Source organism: Ornithodoros turicata, chromosome 2, assembly GCF_037126465.1.
Source record: "Ornithodoros turicata isolate Travis chromosome 2, ASM3712646v1, whole genome shotgun sequence".
NCBI classification, from domain to species: Eukaryota; Metazoa; Arthropoda; class Arachnida; order Ixodida; family Argasidae; genus Ornithodoros; species Ornithodoros turicata.
In genome coordinates this window covers 25738055-25751760 of record NC_088202.1, presented here as the reverse complement: position 1 = coordinate 25751760, position 13706 = coordinate 25738055, and the positions used below count along the sequence as shown (strand labels likewise).

Here is a 13706-nt window from a genome sequence, read left to right as displayed (position 1 = left end):
ATCATAAACGGTAACAAAGCTCCGCTATAAAAATGACTGGTATGAAGAACTAACATAATATAATGTAAATGTTATAATATAAAATGTTACGAAATGTAATAACTATACGAAGTGTCAAAAAAATGGCATAGAACGTTCTTCAGCTCGATCTAATTGCCACACAGGAAATTAACTGAAGCGTGCCTAACATCTCTGATCCTCTGGACATCGGAACATATTTGTAAATCTGTAAACGGTAAATAAGGCTGATCCCATATTTTCACCGCCGTACTAATGAGGGCCGACACAGTAGGTGGGATATTCTGTGTACAACAAGGTTAGTAAAGTACAGGGTGAATTTAGCAAAAGTTACACATTTCGATCAAGTCGTAAAAACACAAGATAACGTCTCTGGCGCTTCAAACTTTGCAAACTGATAGTCATTCGCCCGAAGTTTTACCGTTATTATTATTATTGTTATTATTCTTTTTCAGATGCCATAACGTAAGTTAGAAGCAAAGCAAGTCCTCACCCCATGCATTTCTTATGGCCTATACTGCCCGCAAACTACCATTTTTTCCTCTGTCTGCTTCACGTTCATATCACCAGCACGAAGCAAAAAACGAAGCAAAATCAGTACCTATGGAACAACCAGTAACCGGATGGACCAGAAGCAGGGTTTCGAAGCAGCACCACCTATACATGGTGATGTGAACGTGAAGCAGAGAGAGGAAAACATGGCAGCTTTCGGGCGGTATAGGCCATTGGAAATGAATGGGGTGGCAATTTGCTTGGTTTCTAACTTTTTTTCTACGAAATGAAACCGTTTGAAAAAAAAAAAAAAGATTGGATAAAACTTTAGATAAATGACTAAGTGTGCAAAGTTTGAAGCGCCAGAGACGTCACCTTCTATTTTTTCGAAATGATCGCAATGTGTTATCTTTGCTAAGTTCACCCTGTACTTTACTAACCTTGTTGATAACTTGGCACGAAGAGAGCAAAAAGTCCAAACGCCCTTATGTAATCGTCCCAGACGATGTGTGAAAGTACACAGCAAATGTGAGCTGCCCTGTCTCCCTTAAGTTGATACAGCGTACCACACAGAACTGAAGCATACTAAATTAAATGAATGAGATCATGTAGAAATGTCCTCTAAACGTGATGCTAGCTTCTCCCGTGCTGTCATCCTCTCTTTTGCATGGCGCAGCCATGACTTCACGGCACTTTCCACTTCACTCATAGATGCTGACGTAAACGCTTTGTTCATTCTGAGGGCGTCTGAAATATTGCGGGTCATATTGTATATGGCTTGCCACTGTGATACATTGGTAACACTCACCGAGAATAACACGTGTGAAGTTCAATGCAGCAAACTTCTTCTTTCCTTTCTGGCCAAACCAGCTGTATTGATTTGCGACGTCATCAGTCATTAGGTAGGACAGCATGTTCCTGGTTGCTTGTCCCACTGTTCCTCCTCCAAGCGTAGAGAGCTCCCGAGCCTGTTGTGGTACAATAAAAGTTTAGCTCCCATGATTTGAAAGTGACGTTACATTCATGAGTATGTAGAAGCTTAATATCATGTAGAGTAATGCATTCAAAAGGCATGCACTGTATTTCATTTTGTTTTAGTGAAATTTCTGGAGAACAAAAGGACTCAGATCACACACAATGAGAAAGAATACAAGCAGAAAATCAATTGAAAATTGCATTAAGACAGCCCTGCTTACAAGTCGTGCTTTTTGTGGTCTCTCAAGCGTAGCACAGAACTCTTCAAGACCTTCAGGAGTAGAAAACGGACCATCAATTAGGGCAGCGGCAGCAGCACCAGGGTTGACGCCGGTATCAACGTTAAGGTGGCGATCAAGAATTGCTTGAAGAACATCTGTGTGTAGCTGCTGTGTTAGCCTGACGAGGTTGAGAAGTCTCAGAATCTGTCGCTGAAATTCTAAAACAAAGGTTGTACAGATCAGGCGAAACTACTCTTAAACTCTGATGAAATGAAATGTTACTATAGTCAGTGACAACGTAAGTCATACACTTCACCCCTCCCCCACACAAGAATTGCTCTGCACGCGCGAATGTAGTGTGGCGCGACCAAGTGGGGAGAGGGAGAGCCGGCACTACATCGCGAAGCGGGGGCGTCGTGATAAGGCTGGCAGCCAATCGCAGAAAGCTTCCACGGATGAGAGGGCGGTTCCAATTCTGCTATGCCCAGATAAGTAGACTCACCTGGAATAACAGCACTCAAAACAAAATTACTCACCAGCATCCGGAATTGCCCTCTTTGAAGGTTGACCCAGATTACTGAGACCATCCAGACCGTCTAGAAAACAGGTAAATGGCTTTCCAAGATTGGTGACGTTCACATGATGATACAGAGGAATGGGAGCGCAAAGGCTTGAAATGTTCATACTCTGCTCCTAAGCTTATACAGGGTGTTTCACCTAAGGTGATCAAAAATTTTAACTGGCGACGTACTAGCCGGAGGATTGTGGGACTTTCGGCAATTACCTTCTGAAAACTTTTACCACACTTTAGGAAGACTTTGGACAATTTTTAATTGAGGGAAATTTATTTTTTCAATTTAACTTTGAAATTTGGCAAGCGAACCTCACATTTTTTACAGAAATATGAAGTCCTCCATGGATAACCACGGACACTATGCACAGTATCGCAACAGAAATAGTCGAAAAAAATTTGTGAAAATTACGCTTTAGCCCCGCCTGCCTGATTTTCGCAAAAACGCGCGCGCAACAAGTGCGTCTAGAGGGAGAAGTGTCCCCGCCGTCATTTGTTTTTCCTTCCCTGTGATAAGACGGTTATTTTGTTTTCTTTGTGATAAGTCAGTAGTCACCAGCATCAAGGTCAAAGCGGGGGAACGAAAGTTAAGACAAGAGGCGGGGGCACTTCCTCGTCTCCACGCATCTACAGCGCGCTCTTCTTTACGAAAATCAAGCAGGCGGGGCTAAAGCGTAATTTTCACTATTTTTTTCGACTATTTCCATTGCGATACTGTGCATAGTTTTTGTTGGGTCTGTGGTTATCCGGGGAGGACTTCATATTTCTATAAAAAAAAGTGAGGTTCGCTTGGCAGTTTTCAGAGTTCAATTGAACAAAATAAATTTCCCTCAATTAAAAATTGGCCAAAGTCTTCCTAAACGGTGGCAAAAGTTTCTAGAAGGTAATTGCCGAAAGTCACACAATCCTCCGGCGAGTACGTCGCCAGTTATAATTTTTTATCACCTTAGGTTAAACACCCTGTATGTACAAGCTTTGTTATAGTATTATATCAGGTGTCCCGGAAACAGTCTCCACTTTTTGTTATAAGTGTAGTGTGCTAATAGTACACTTGTGGTTCTGGGAAAATTTTTGCTGGGCAAACTAAAAACAGAATATATGGCACATGCTCCTAACAGCTCATAAGTGTGAGCACCAGACATATGAGAAGCCCGTGAGCAGCCTGTGAGCACCAGATATATGAGGATACTTGAATGTTGATTCTATCTTCAAATCAAATAGACATATCAGAAAATTCTTATTTTTCGTATAATTGATTGCAATGAACAGATGTCAGTTGCCTCGCGACGTAAACCCCCAATTATTATTCTTGCAATGAACAGCAAGGCTACTCTGTAAGCAGGCTTTCGCCACAAGCTCTCGTGAACTACATGAAGCTCACTTCAAGGCATTATGGGTGCTGCTGGATACAATACTTGACTTATTGCACTCTGTCCTGTCTGTCCTCAGGCTGGTTTGTCAACCTTAACGGGTCAGTGGTGTACTCAATTTCTGGAAACTTCATGGGAAAGGAAACTTGCATGCTAGCTGCTTTCCTGAACCCACATTTCAAGATTTGTTAACAAATAAAACTTAGCAAATTATGTAGTGGTCTTTGTAGGAAGTATCAAGCAGCAACACTGTTACAGCACATCATGTTATGGTAATATGATAGTTGCCACCAGCATACAGAAACTGAACAAAACCCGATTGTTAATAGCAGACTGAAAAGACCGTCCTGTTATCAACTGAATTTGCCCATCCACATATAACTCGATTTTTACCCCAAATTCAGAAAAAAAGTATTTCCAGAAAACTTCTGACTCTATATATAGTGTAGGGAAACATACCTTGCATTCTGGATAGCACAGCTTCTGAGGAAACGGTTGAGGTTGTGTCTGCCGTGACAAAGTTCACGGAGAATAGGGCGTGAGAGCATAGCTTATTTAATAACCATATACAGCACTCACCATTTCTGTTATCTCCTGAGCTGATAACGTTTCCCATTCGGGCTGTGAAAGCTGGTCCTTCAATTTCATCACCTAGAGACATATGCAGTATTGTGGAAGTGCAATAAAATTTAACAAATTTAAATGCTGTTGAGACTTGTCTTACATTGAGACGAGCTCCGAGGAAAATTAGGAGGAACGTGAGGAAGATCCATAGAATCTACATGGTGGTCCTCATCGGAGTCGTCAAGAGGCGGTAGAGCTCGTTTGCGTTTCCCTATTAACCAAAATATGCGGTGCCATTTTAATAACATTAAGCCACTTACGACAACAAAGCTAACTTTGCCATTTAAGGCACAAGTTTATGGAAAGTAGCTTCCACTGCTTCCAGAAGAAGCAGAGACTGCGAAATTATCGGTAACTGCCAACCTCACGCGACTTTCTTCAATAAAAAATAACGGCGATTCATGTGGACAGTATGGGTTTACTTACAAAATACCCCTTTGACTGTAACTTGGTAGCTCTCCCATGTAGTACTTGGAGGAGTGCTTTTTAAAATTAGCTTCTTTGCTTTATCGGCAGGTAGTTTAGGCCACTTGCATTTTGTTCCGTTAACCCAGCTAGCAGGAACGATTTCGACTTCGTTCTTCTCAGGAAAGTGTGCAAGCAAAAACATCTGCAAAAATGTAAGCATATTAAAACCTCTGAATGTTAGTGGTTATATACTTAACATACATTAAATAACAAGAACGCATGAAATTCACGTAACATTTGCTGCAATATACTGGAAACAATAAGCACTGCGCAGTAGCAATAAGTAGACTAACCTCTAATGCAATAAAGGCACTACAACATGCCTGTCTCTAAACGGTAGTTTCACCATCTTCTTAACTTGTCTTAATGGCCAGCACTTTAAATCAGAAAGGTTGCATATAGTGTAAATGCCAATGGAAGAAGAGTCACACGGTCTGCGGTACAAGTCGCACTTGTCTCGAAACTCCCGCCCTACAACACAAGGCTCTCCTGTCAACCGTAACGTGGCAAAATTTGAAATAATGACGATTCGGCCTCCAAGCGAGCAGCAGTTGTCCCCTTCGTTTGTTCCCAACATGTACTCCTCGAACTCCACGATATGGTACTCCGGGCCTCTGCATTCTGGTACAAGAGGTCCCTGGGAGTGTGGACGATGAAATCCAAACTTCTGGTGTCTTGGCTGCAAACACTGAAGACTGCTTCGTCTTTCAGACAGTCTGTTGTACAGCTGCTCCAGTGGGCATTCTTTCTTCCGTAACTGTCTCTTTACAAATTGCATGTTATTCTCGAATGCAAAAGCACTGAAGGAGTCCAGTTGACCACGCTTTTTTACGTCTGCAGCCAGGTGAATGAGGCAGTGCACGTTGTGGGATACATGATGATCCCCGTAGCTACGAGCGAAGTGGTCCACAAAGCATCGCAGCAGTTCATTTGCGTAATCAGCGTGGTGCTGACACAGATCTTTGCTGGCAAGGATAGAGACCGCACAGTGAAGTGTCAGGAAATTTGTATACAAGTTGCCAGGCAACACAGATTTAAGGATGACAGGTCCAGTATAGAGAAGAAACATGCGGAACTCCGTTGCCTTCCACCTGTCTAGCTCATCCAAGGATCGGGGAACTCTGGCAAATTCTCGCGGCATGCAACTTTTAAGGGCAGCACTGCTCTGGGAGAGAATGTGTCTATCAGCTGGGCCGAGAGAACATTTAGGACCGGCAACCCAAAGTTTCAAAAGTTTTTTCATGACTCCAAGACATACGACATGCATGTAATCGAGAGGCACTGAGGACACACAGTCAATGTCCAGCTCTGTGAGTATACTTGTTCCCTTATGATAGTCACTGTCGTCCTGGTTTCGAAATGACTCATCGCTTCGCAATGGCGCATTTGAATTTGGAAAGCACATTCTTCTTTCTTTATATACACCTTCAACAGTACACTTCGAGCAGGCAGACTGAGCATTGTGACCCTTTGTTACAAAAATAAGTGCGCGAGCTGGTGCGTCACATATAATGCTCTTGATCACGACTGCATGACTTCTCTCCTGGATGGTGATTCCATCTGTCTGCAGAGCTCTGAGATCCTCCACGAGGGGTTTCAAGAAGTCATTTACTGGAGACGGTTTCTCGTGGCCAGCGTACGCTCCGATGAGAAATGGCCTTTCCCCAGTAATATTATGAACCTGGCACTGAACTGGCCACAACTGAAGCTTCGAACTTTTACTTATTGGAAGCCCGTCGATATTAACAGATAATTCAATAACAGAGGGCACGTCGCGTCTCTGATCAAGCACAACGTGAAGGGCATTCGATGTACCGAAGTGACAGTATCTTCCATTGCCCAAGGCTATCGTACGCTCTGCTGTACCTCGTGGTGTACGAAGAAGGCTACGAGCATCACAAGGAAAATTTACGTGACATCGATGGGTCCGAAGGAGTTTCAGTAAGGAGCTTATCGCAGAGTGTGTCACATTTTCTTTCAAAGCCCAGTTTCTGAGTCCGTCTAGCAAAGACTCGGCGGTCGGTTCGGCAGGCTGAGAGTTCGATGTTTCGAAGATATCTGCTCGTCTGTGATAACTGCTACGCTCCATCAAATCATTGTGTCCTCCGATATCGGAGGATACACCGGCCTGCCACTCATTTGAATCTGAACTGTCAGCAGCATAGCTCTCCCCAGAAACTGATTCACTGAACTGGTTGTCTGATCCCTCTTCTATGCTGTATTGAGCAAAATGTGGAGTTTCGACAGCGAAGCTCGATGAACCGCCGTGTCCACAAGCGTCCACGTTGTCACGCAAGGCGGCAAATACATTATTAGCCTCACGTACAGCTTTGTCGTAGATGTAACGCTTATTTTTCACCTTTGGCATATTTGCTCAAGTCAAAGAAAGTGAGAGTTCATTCCACTTACGCCGATTCACCAGCGCCAATCTTCAAACGCAGGTTGCACTTTGTCCAACGCGGCCTTTTGCTTCCGTGAACAAAGGAGAGGAAGCGGATGCGCAGCTCTCCCTTGCGATGCGGATTCCCTTGTCAATGCGAGCGTCGCCGCCCCAGCTTCTCCGCTAAGGGAGAAATTCACGACAGGTTTCAGCTGAAATTGTGTGCCTGTTGTACTATACAAATTCAGCTACGGTCATAATACTTAACTGCAGTAAGCTGCTCTGCGATTCCTCTAATACCCTTGCGATCCGTGAGCGGCATAACGAAGATGATTGTAACTAAGGCGTGTTTGCATTTTATTATTGCATGTTTATTTCATTATTGTGTGTTTGCATTATTGGGAATACATTTTGAATATTCGAAACGTCGTCAGCTCTGGATATCCCAGCAACGTCCTAAGGACATCAGATACAACATCCGGTGATGACTGGTCGCGGATGTTTATTTCATCCTGACGTGACTTCCTACGGAAGCCCTGGGGACGTTACACCGGGACTAGGATGTCGGGACAAGTTTGGGACGTCCCTGGGACGTTGATGGTTGTCTGGGTTACCAAGGTAAACTCTAGACAACAACAGTCGTGTTTGCTCGCAGCATTTTGTGCCAGAACGTTACGAGGTCGTTCCCCAGATAACCGTACATCATTTTATATGTCCCATTGACGTCGTGTTATTCCTAGTGGAAGGCAGTGCCTAATGCGGGGCTGGCGCGGGCGAAAATATGCCCCGGAAAGGTACCAAGAACGCCTTATCATATCTGCACTTGGAAATGAGGAGGTCTGATGACACCAAGAGAGAATGCAGCTGCAGCAGCGTTTCTGGATCCCACGTAACGTTCCGCAGAGCAAGCTGCGAGCCAAAAGCAGAGCCAGAGAAAGCAACTGAACTGAATGCGCAAGATACACGGACAAAGAACGGAGAAATAGACAGGACGGGCGCTAACTGCCTACTAAGTTGATTGAAGAAAATGAGCAAAAAAGCAGAAACCCCTCACAGCACACGTGTCACTTTCTGGGCGCACCGGTTCTGAGCACACCGGTTCTGAGGAAGATCATCTCTATCTCTAACCGAAAATGAACTGATCTTCCTCAGAACCGGTGTGCTCAGAACCGGTGCGCCCAGAAAGTGACACGTGTGCTGGGAGGGGTTTCTGCTTTTTTGCTCATTTTCTTCAATAAACTTAGTTGGAAGCCCAACCAACTAGCCCAATCCTCAACCCTTTCTTAGAGAAAGCAAGACGTGCGTACAGCGCTGGGTGCAAGCGCCGACAGCCCGGATGCGTTCCTGCAATTTGTCGGAAGTACCCAGCTGAGGTGGAATTCTGCGGAAACAGTAAAGTCGCGGTTCTCTCATCAGAACCTAGCATAGGCCGAAAGGAACAGGTATGGAACGCATGTGCGCTTACCTCGATTTACAGTGCAGGACATTGCAGTCTCAACGAAGCCGCGCCATTGAGGGATGGTAATCGAAGATGCAGAACTGCGATCAGCAGTTGGCGAGTGTGTGTCATGACCATATTTGTTCAAGCCTCGCATGCACGCTTTTCCTCTTCGTTGCTTTACATTTAAGGCTGTACCATAGACTACAATGCCAGCAGCAGAAATGACGCACACGCCTTTTCTAACAACTAAAATTCCTCTCCTATTGTTCAACTGACACGCTGGTTAATGTCGTAAAACGCACAAGAATGTACTCTCTTGCAGGTCCACTCGGTCTCTCCCTCAAGAGCAGTAGAAGGGTTGAGAAACGGTATAAGTGCTCCTCAGAGACAACCTCACACCAGCATGTAACAGGACGCTCAATCTCAATTAAACTGAGGTAAAATTTCTATATCCGAGCCTTGAAGAAACAATTACAGCTGCACAACTGCTGTACTGTACAGCAGTCATCTTCGTTGTTCTCATCCGGGTTTCCATTTGTTTATGTTTCAGGTACAGACAGAGGAAAGAAGCGACTGAACAACATCAGTGCATATGAACTCGAATGCGCATTTCAATTGTTAATACGTTACGCCAATTACCAGTCTGTGCTCTGCAACATGCAGTGTGCTTTTCCCGTTGAGTTAATTTAATTAGAAGGGAAAAAAATCACAAGTAAAGTTTCTGAAAATCAATGTGTCTACAACGAAGTCACACGTTGTATGAGCTTTTTATGAAATAAAATATCACATTTGGTGGAGCCAGTTCCTAAAATGCATGGGGAGCTTCTATTTCACTTCAGGGAGAGTTCGCGCACGCGCAGTGGCTCCCTTTCTCCCGCGCGTGCTCGATACTCTCACTACCCGTTCCGTGCTGGCAGGATGGCGGCGATGTGGGCCGCACGAAGAAAGCTACATCGACATACCCCGAAATAGCTTCAACGTGAAGGTAAAGGTTTATCGTGAATTTTATTCAGGCAGACACACTGAACCAATGTTTCCTTTTAACTTGAAACTTCAAAGGGCATTGCGCCAACCTCTCGCCAGACGCTGTGAAATGAAAACTTGAGTCGACCTGGATCACGAACTTGAACTGCGGACGGCGCAGGCGTGTGTACCGGGTTTGTGGTCATCAGGATTGCGCAGCGATCCAGATCGCGTGCGAGAGTGCGTTTTGAGTATAGGTGTTCGCACGGGCTTACACGCATAATCCAACATATCAACAACAAATGCGGGGCTCCTGAGCCCTGTAGTCCGCGGTTGTACGTAGAACTACGTAGTTTCTCAGAGAATGCAAGCAAATTGATTGCGAAATTACATTACAGATTACATTACAAATTACAGAGCAGATGAAATCAGCAACAACTTGAGGGTTGCTGGTTTGACATGTTCTGTGTTCGCTTTGTCTTCTGTATGCCTAGACTTAGGGTTCCTCGACTATGAATCTACCACATATCTCATTTACAAGGCAGCCGGAATGTGTTTGTGAGTGCTGTGTGTTCAAGTTGTGATACAACGTTGCCGTATGCCATCAACTCACACTGTGTTCTCTAGTGAAATGAAGTTGAGTCCAGCAACTGGATGGGGAAAGCAATCATGGATTTCACTGGATTTCACTGGATTCACTGGCATGGACGACAGTCAGCATTCTCATTACTGATAGACACAATGAGGTGAAGTTCTTCATGAAAAAGACTCATCCATCTGTGAAGCATTGCTTTGACATGTGGCACGTTGCAAAAGGTAATAACCCATGCTTCCTGTGTAGTGCACACCCTTCTACCACACATGTGCAGTCCAGCCTGTGTATGTGTTGACAACATCTGTCATATTAGAAAGGTTACAGTTGGCCCTCATGTTCTGGTGTTAACATTGCTGTTCACATTTACAGCTTAAATGTATGGATGGTCTCTGCACATTTATGGGGAATGTTATATGTTAATTATGTCATCAGGAATGGCCATACCAGGTGATTACAATCTCTGCTTATTCAGGACTCAGGAAAAACCTGCATGTAGCATCACACGTGAAGCAACACCAGGTGCTACATAAATGGCCCCACGGCGTTCTAACCCAACCTCTACTAGTGCCCGCGGACAAGCAATGACGATGGGAGACTGTTCCTGGCAAAGTTGCACGCGATATTAGGGCATATCGTGGATGTTTGGTCCTGGGATCACTCACATATTCATGAGCATGCAAGGTACGTGCATGGAGAAGTGGAGAGCGGCTTTGACTTCATGAAGATGATTCGCAATATTTCAAGCTGGCACGGATTACTAACCAACTGTCCTGCATTCCTCACTGATATAGGGACAGAAACACTAAGAAAATTGGAGAGGATAGTGGATGTACTCGTACCTCACCTTTTGAAAGGCATCCCGGCATTGTGTGCTCCACAAGTTTCCTTCCCATGCTATTTCTCGGTCATCTATCTTAGACATCAGAGTACCGCTTCTACCTTATCTGTGAACCACATATTATATCTCCACATCAGGAATGCACGCATTAAAACTACTGAAATATCAAATTGCATTGTTTCTTTATTACGCAGGTCGGTTCCGTCAGTTTTAGTTCTCAAAATGCTAACCTTCATGTGAGGCTATGTCCAGAGGCTTATTGACGCTGTGCTCGACCACTGTGTACGACGGCTGTCCTTCACTGTGGCAAGACAAAATGCGGAGAACGCTGCTCATGAAACCGTAAGGAGCACATATGGTGGTAAGTGAAAGTCAGTGAAATATCAGATATATTTATGTGTCGTTACTTGTATCTGTAACTCAGTCACATTGATAATGATTCTGAATCTTGACGCCCTGTATGAGAGTACGACCTCCCTAAGCAACTACAGCTACCATCATATTACCCAGCTAAGGAAAATAATATTGGGCGACGTGACAGGCACTTGATGGTAGAGGGGCTTTGCGTGGGTCAGATGCAGATTCACTTACTCAATTGCTTCAGCTGGCATCCAAGTTTCATTTCTTTGAGACACTGTGAACATACCAATATATTAAAATAGTACTTAGTCATGCCGAGGCCACGGGGATGAGAAGCTCAGACATTGCCACCAGGGCAGCGACACCGTCATTCGCGTATTTTTCCCCGCGCGGCGCGTGTGCGGAGGGTTGTCCGCGCGCTTATTGGCGGGGGGAGGGTTGTGTGCGCGCTTACCCGCTCACATTTTTCAGCCTGGGCCGACTTCTTTCATCATGTTTCAATCTGTGTCGACTTCAATCGCAATTTTTTTCCCCGCTACAACAGGTGTGCAGTAGGCAGTTTACATGCAAAGGATAGCCATACACAAAAGTACAAGTGAAAATATATTTATTAAAGTCATTAGTGTCAGGAATTATGTTATGACTCAGTGTGAAGGAGAAAACTTAGCCAAAAATCTGATGCAATAGTATTGAAGGGATATCACAATTTTCTTTATTAGTGATAATCACGTAAGTTTTCAATTAGGCAGAAGGAGTAGCACATTTTAATCAAAGAAGATATTTTTAATCAATACGATTACAATCAAAATTAAAAGTATTATTATAAAAAGTCTAACATGACCACCATAGTGGAGCTTTAATTACAAGTGCCGAGATGTAGTTAATTGTGGACAGCAGAGAACCTGGAAGAACATGGGACAAGAATGACACGAACACAAGACGAAATAAAATCTATAACACTATATTTAACCAAGGAAGATATTCTTAATCAAAACAACAGAGGAGGAGAATAATCTATCATTTTAACTATCATAAAATCATCCTCGTGACTTTATCTAGTCGAACGCCATACAATTTTCATTCCAAGAGACACTACAAACCTTACTTTGCTTTCTGAATCCAACACAGAAAATATATTAAAAATGAACTTCACCGCATAGCACGCTCCTAGCCAACAACCAGCTCTAGTAATATGTGCCCTGATTTGTTGAAGACGAGAGGGGTACGCCTGTTTTGTGACAGTTATGAACATTTTGGAGCTCAATAGGGAAGATAAGTTGATTATTCCAACATTACACAATTAATCAATTTCTTATTAAGTAAACAGATAGACATACGGAAATAATGAGAAACAAAACGATCAACAGCTAGCATTAATAGAGAGCCAAAACAATGCACAATCCGACGTGTAAACAACAGACATATGCAGGAAAATAACTGAAAAATAATCTATCAAAACGATAAACATGCACGGATGAATAGCAGAAAGACACTTTGGTGCACATGATGAATTTAATACAGCACAGAGCTAACGCTGAATAGCAGAGAAACACTCTAAACGGCGCATCTGCCAACGTGTAAGCAACAGACAGGAAAATATTATTGAAACAAGATCAACAGCTAATAGAGAGCCAAAATCAAGAGTGCCAAAAATCAACACGTAAACAAGAGGTACACAAAGGATAAATAGTTGAAGAACAATTTATCAAAACGAGAAACATGCACGGATGAATAGCAGAGAAACACTCTAAACTGCGCATCTGCCAACGTGTAAACAACAGACATATGCAGGAAAATGATTGAAAAACAATCTATCAAAACGGGAAACATGCACGGATAAATAGCAGAGAAACACTATGAACGGCACACCGTCCACAAGTAAACAATAGGTACATGCAATGAAATAATGAGAAATACAATCGACAGCTAATACAGAACCAAACATATGCACCAAAGCAAACAAGACGTACACAGAAGAAAATAATTGAAAAACAATCTATCAAAACGATAAACACGCACGGATGAATAGCAGAGAAACGCTTTGAACGATGCATCTGCCAACGTGTAAACAACACACAGGAAAATAATAGCGAAACAAACTATGAAACATTACAATTTGAAATTGAAATAATATATCTTTTGAACTATCATAAAACCAACCTTGCGACCTAACAATATAGAATTTTCATCCTACTCAGGCACTATAAACATTACCTTGACATAGCTATCCAAACACGCAGCACAGCTATGCTTTACACAGTATAACCAGACTCGAGACCCGGTGGGGTCACTCTCTCCCTCTATACAGCCCAAAGCGAGGAAACCGAACGTCCTTTGTCATGCATAATGTAAAATCCCGAGACTAGGGTACACGAAAGGACAGACACAAA

General features: G+C 43.4%; 1 protein-coding gene and 1 long non-coding RNA gene across 2 annotated transcripts; both read right to left on the bottom strand.

Moving 5' to 3' along the window:
* Nucleotides 1-918: 918 nt before the first annotated feature.
* LOC135384422 (uncharacterized) lies at nt 919-2013 on the bottom strand. Its single transcript, XM_064613624.1, has 4 exons — nt 1989-2013; nt 1707-1924; nt 1319-1478; nt 919-1257 (listed from the first exon to the last, which is right to left on the bottom strand). Exons 1-4 carry the CDS (start codon nt 2011-2013, stop codon nt 1115-1117), a joined length of 546 nt encoding a protein of 181 aa, XP_064469694.1. The 3' UTR covers nt 919-1114.
* Nucleotides 2014-2244: 231 nt separating this feature from the next.
* On the bottom strand, nt 2245-4482 carry LOC135383242 (uncharacterized). The gene is made up of 4 exons (XR_010419768.1): nt 4372-4482; nt 4227-4298; nt 4107-4154; nt 2245-2302 (listed from the first exon to the last, which is right to left on the bottom strand). It is a non-coding gene; the product is annotated as an uncharacterized LOC135383242 (long non-coding RNA).
* Nucleotides 4483-13706: the final 9224 nt, after the last annotated feature.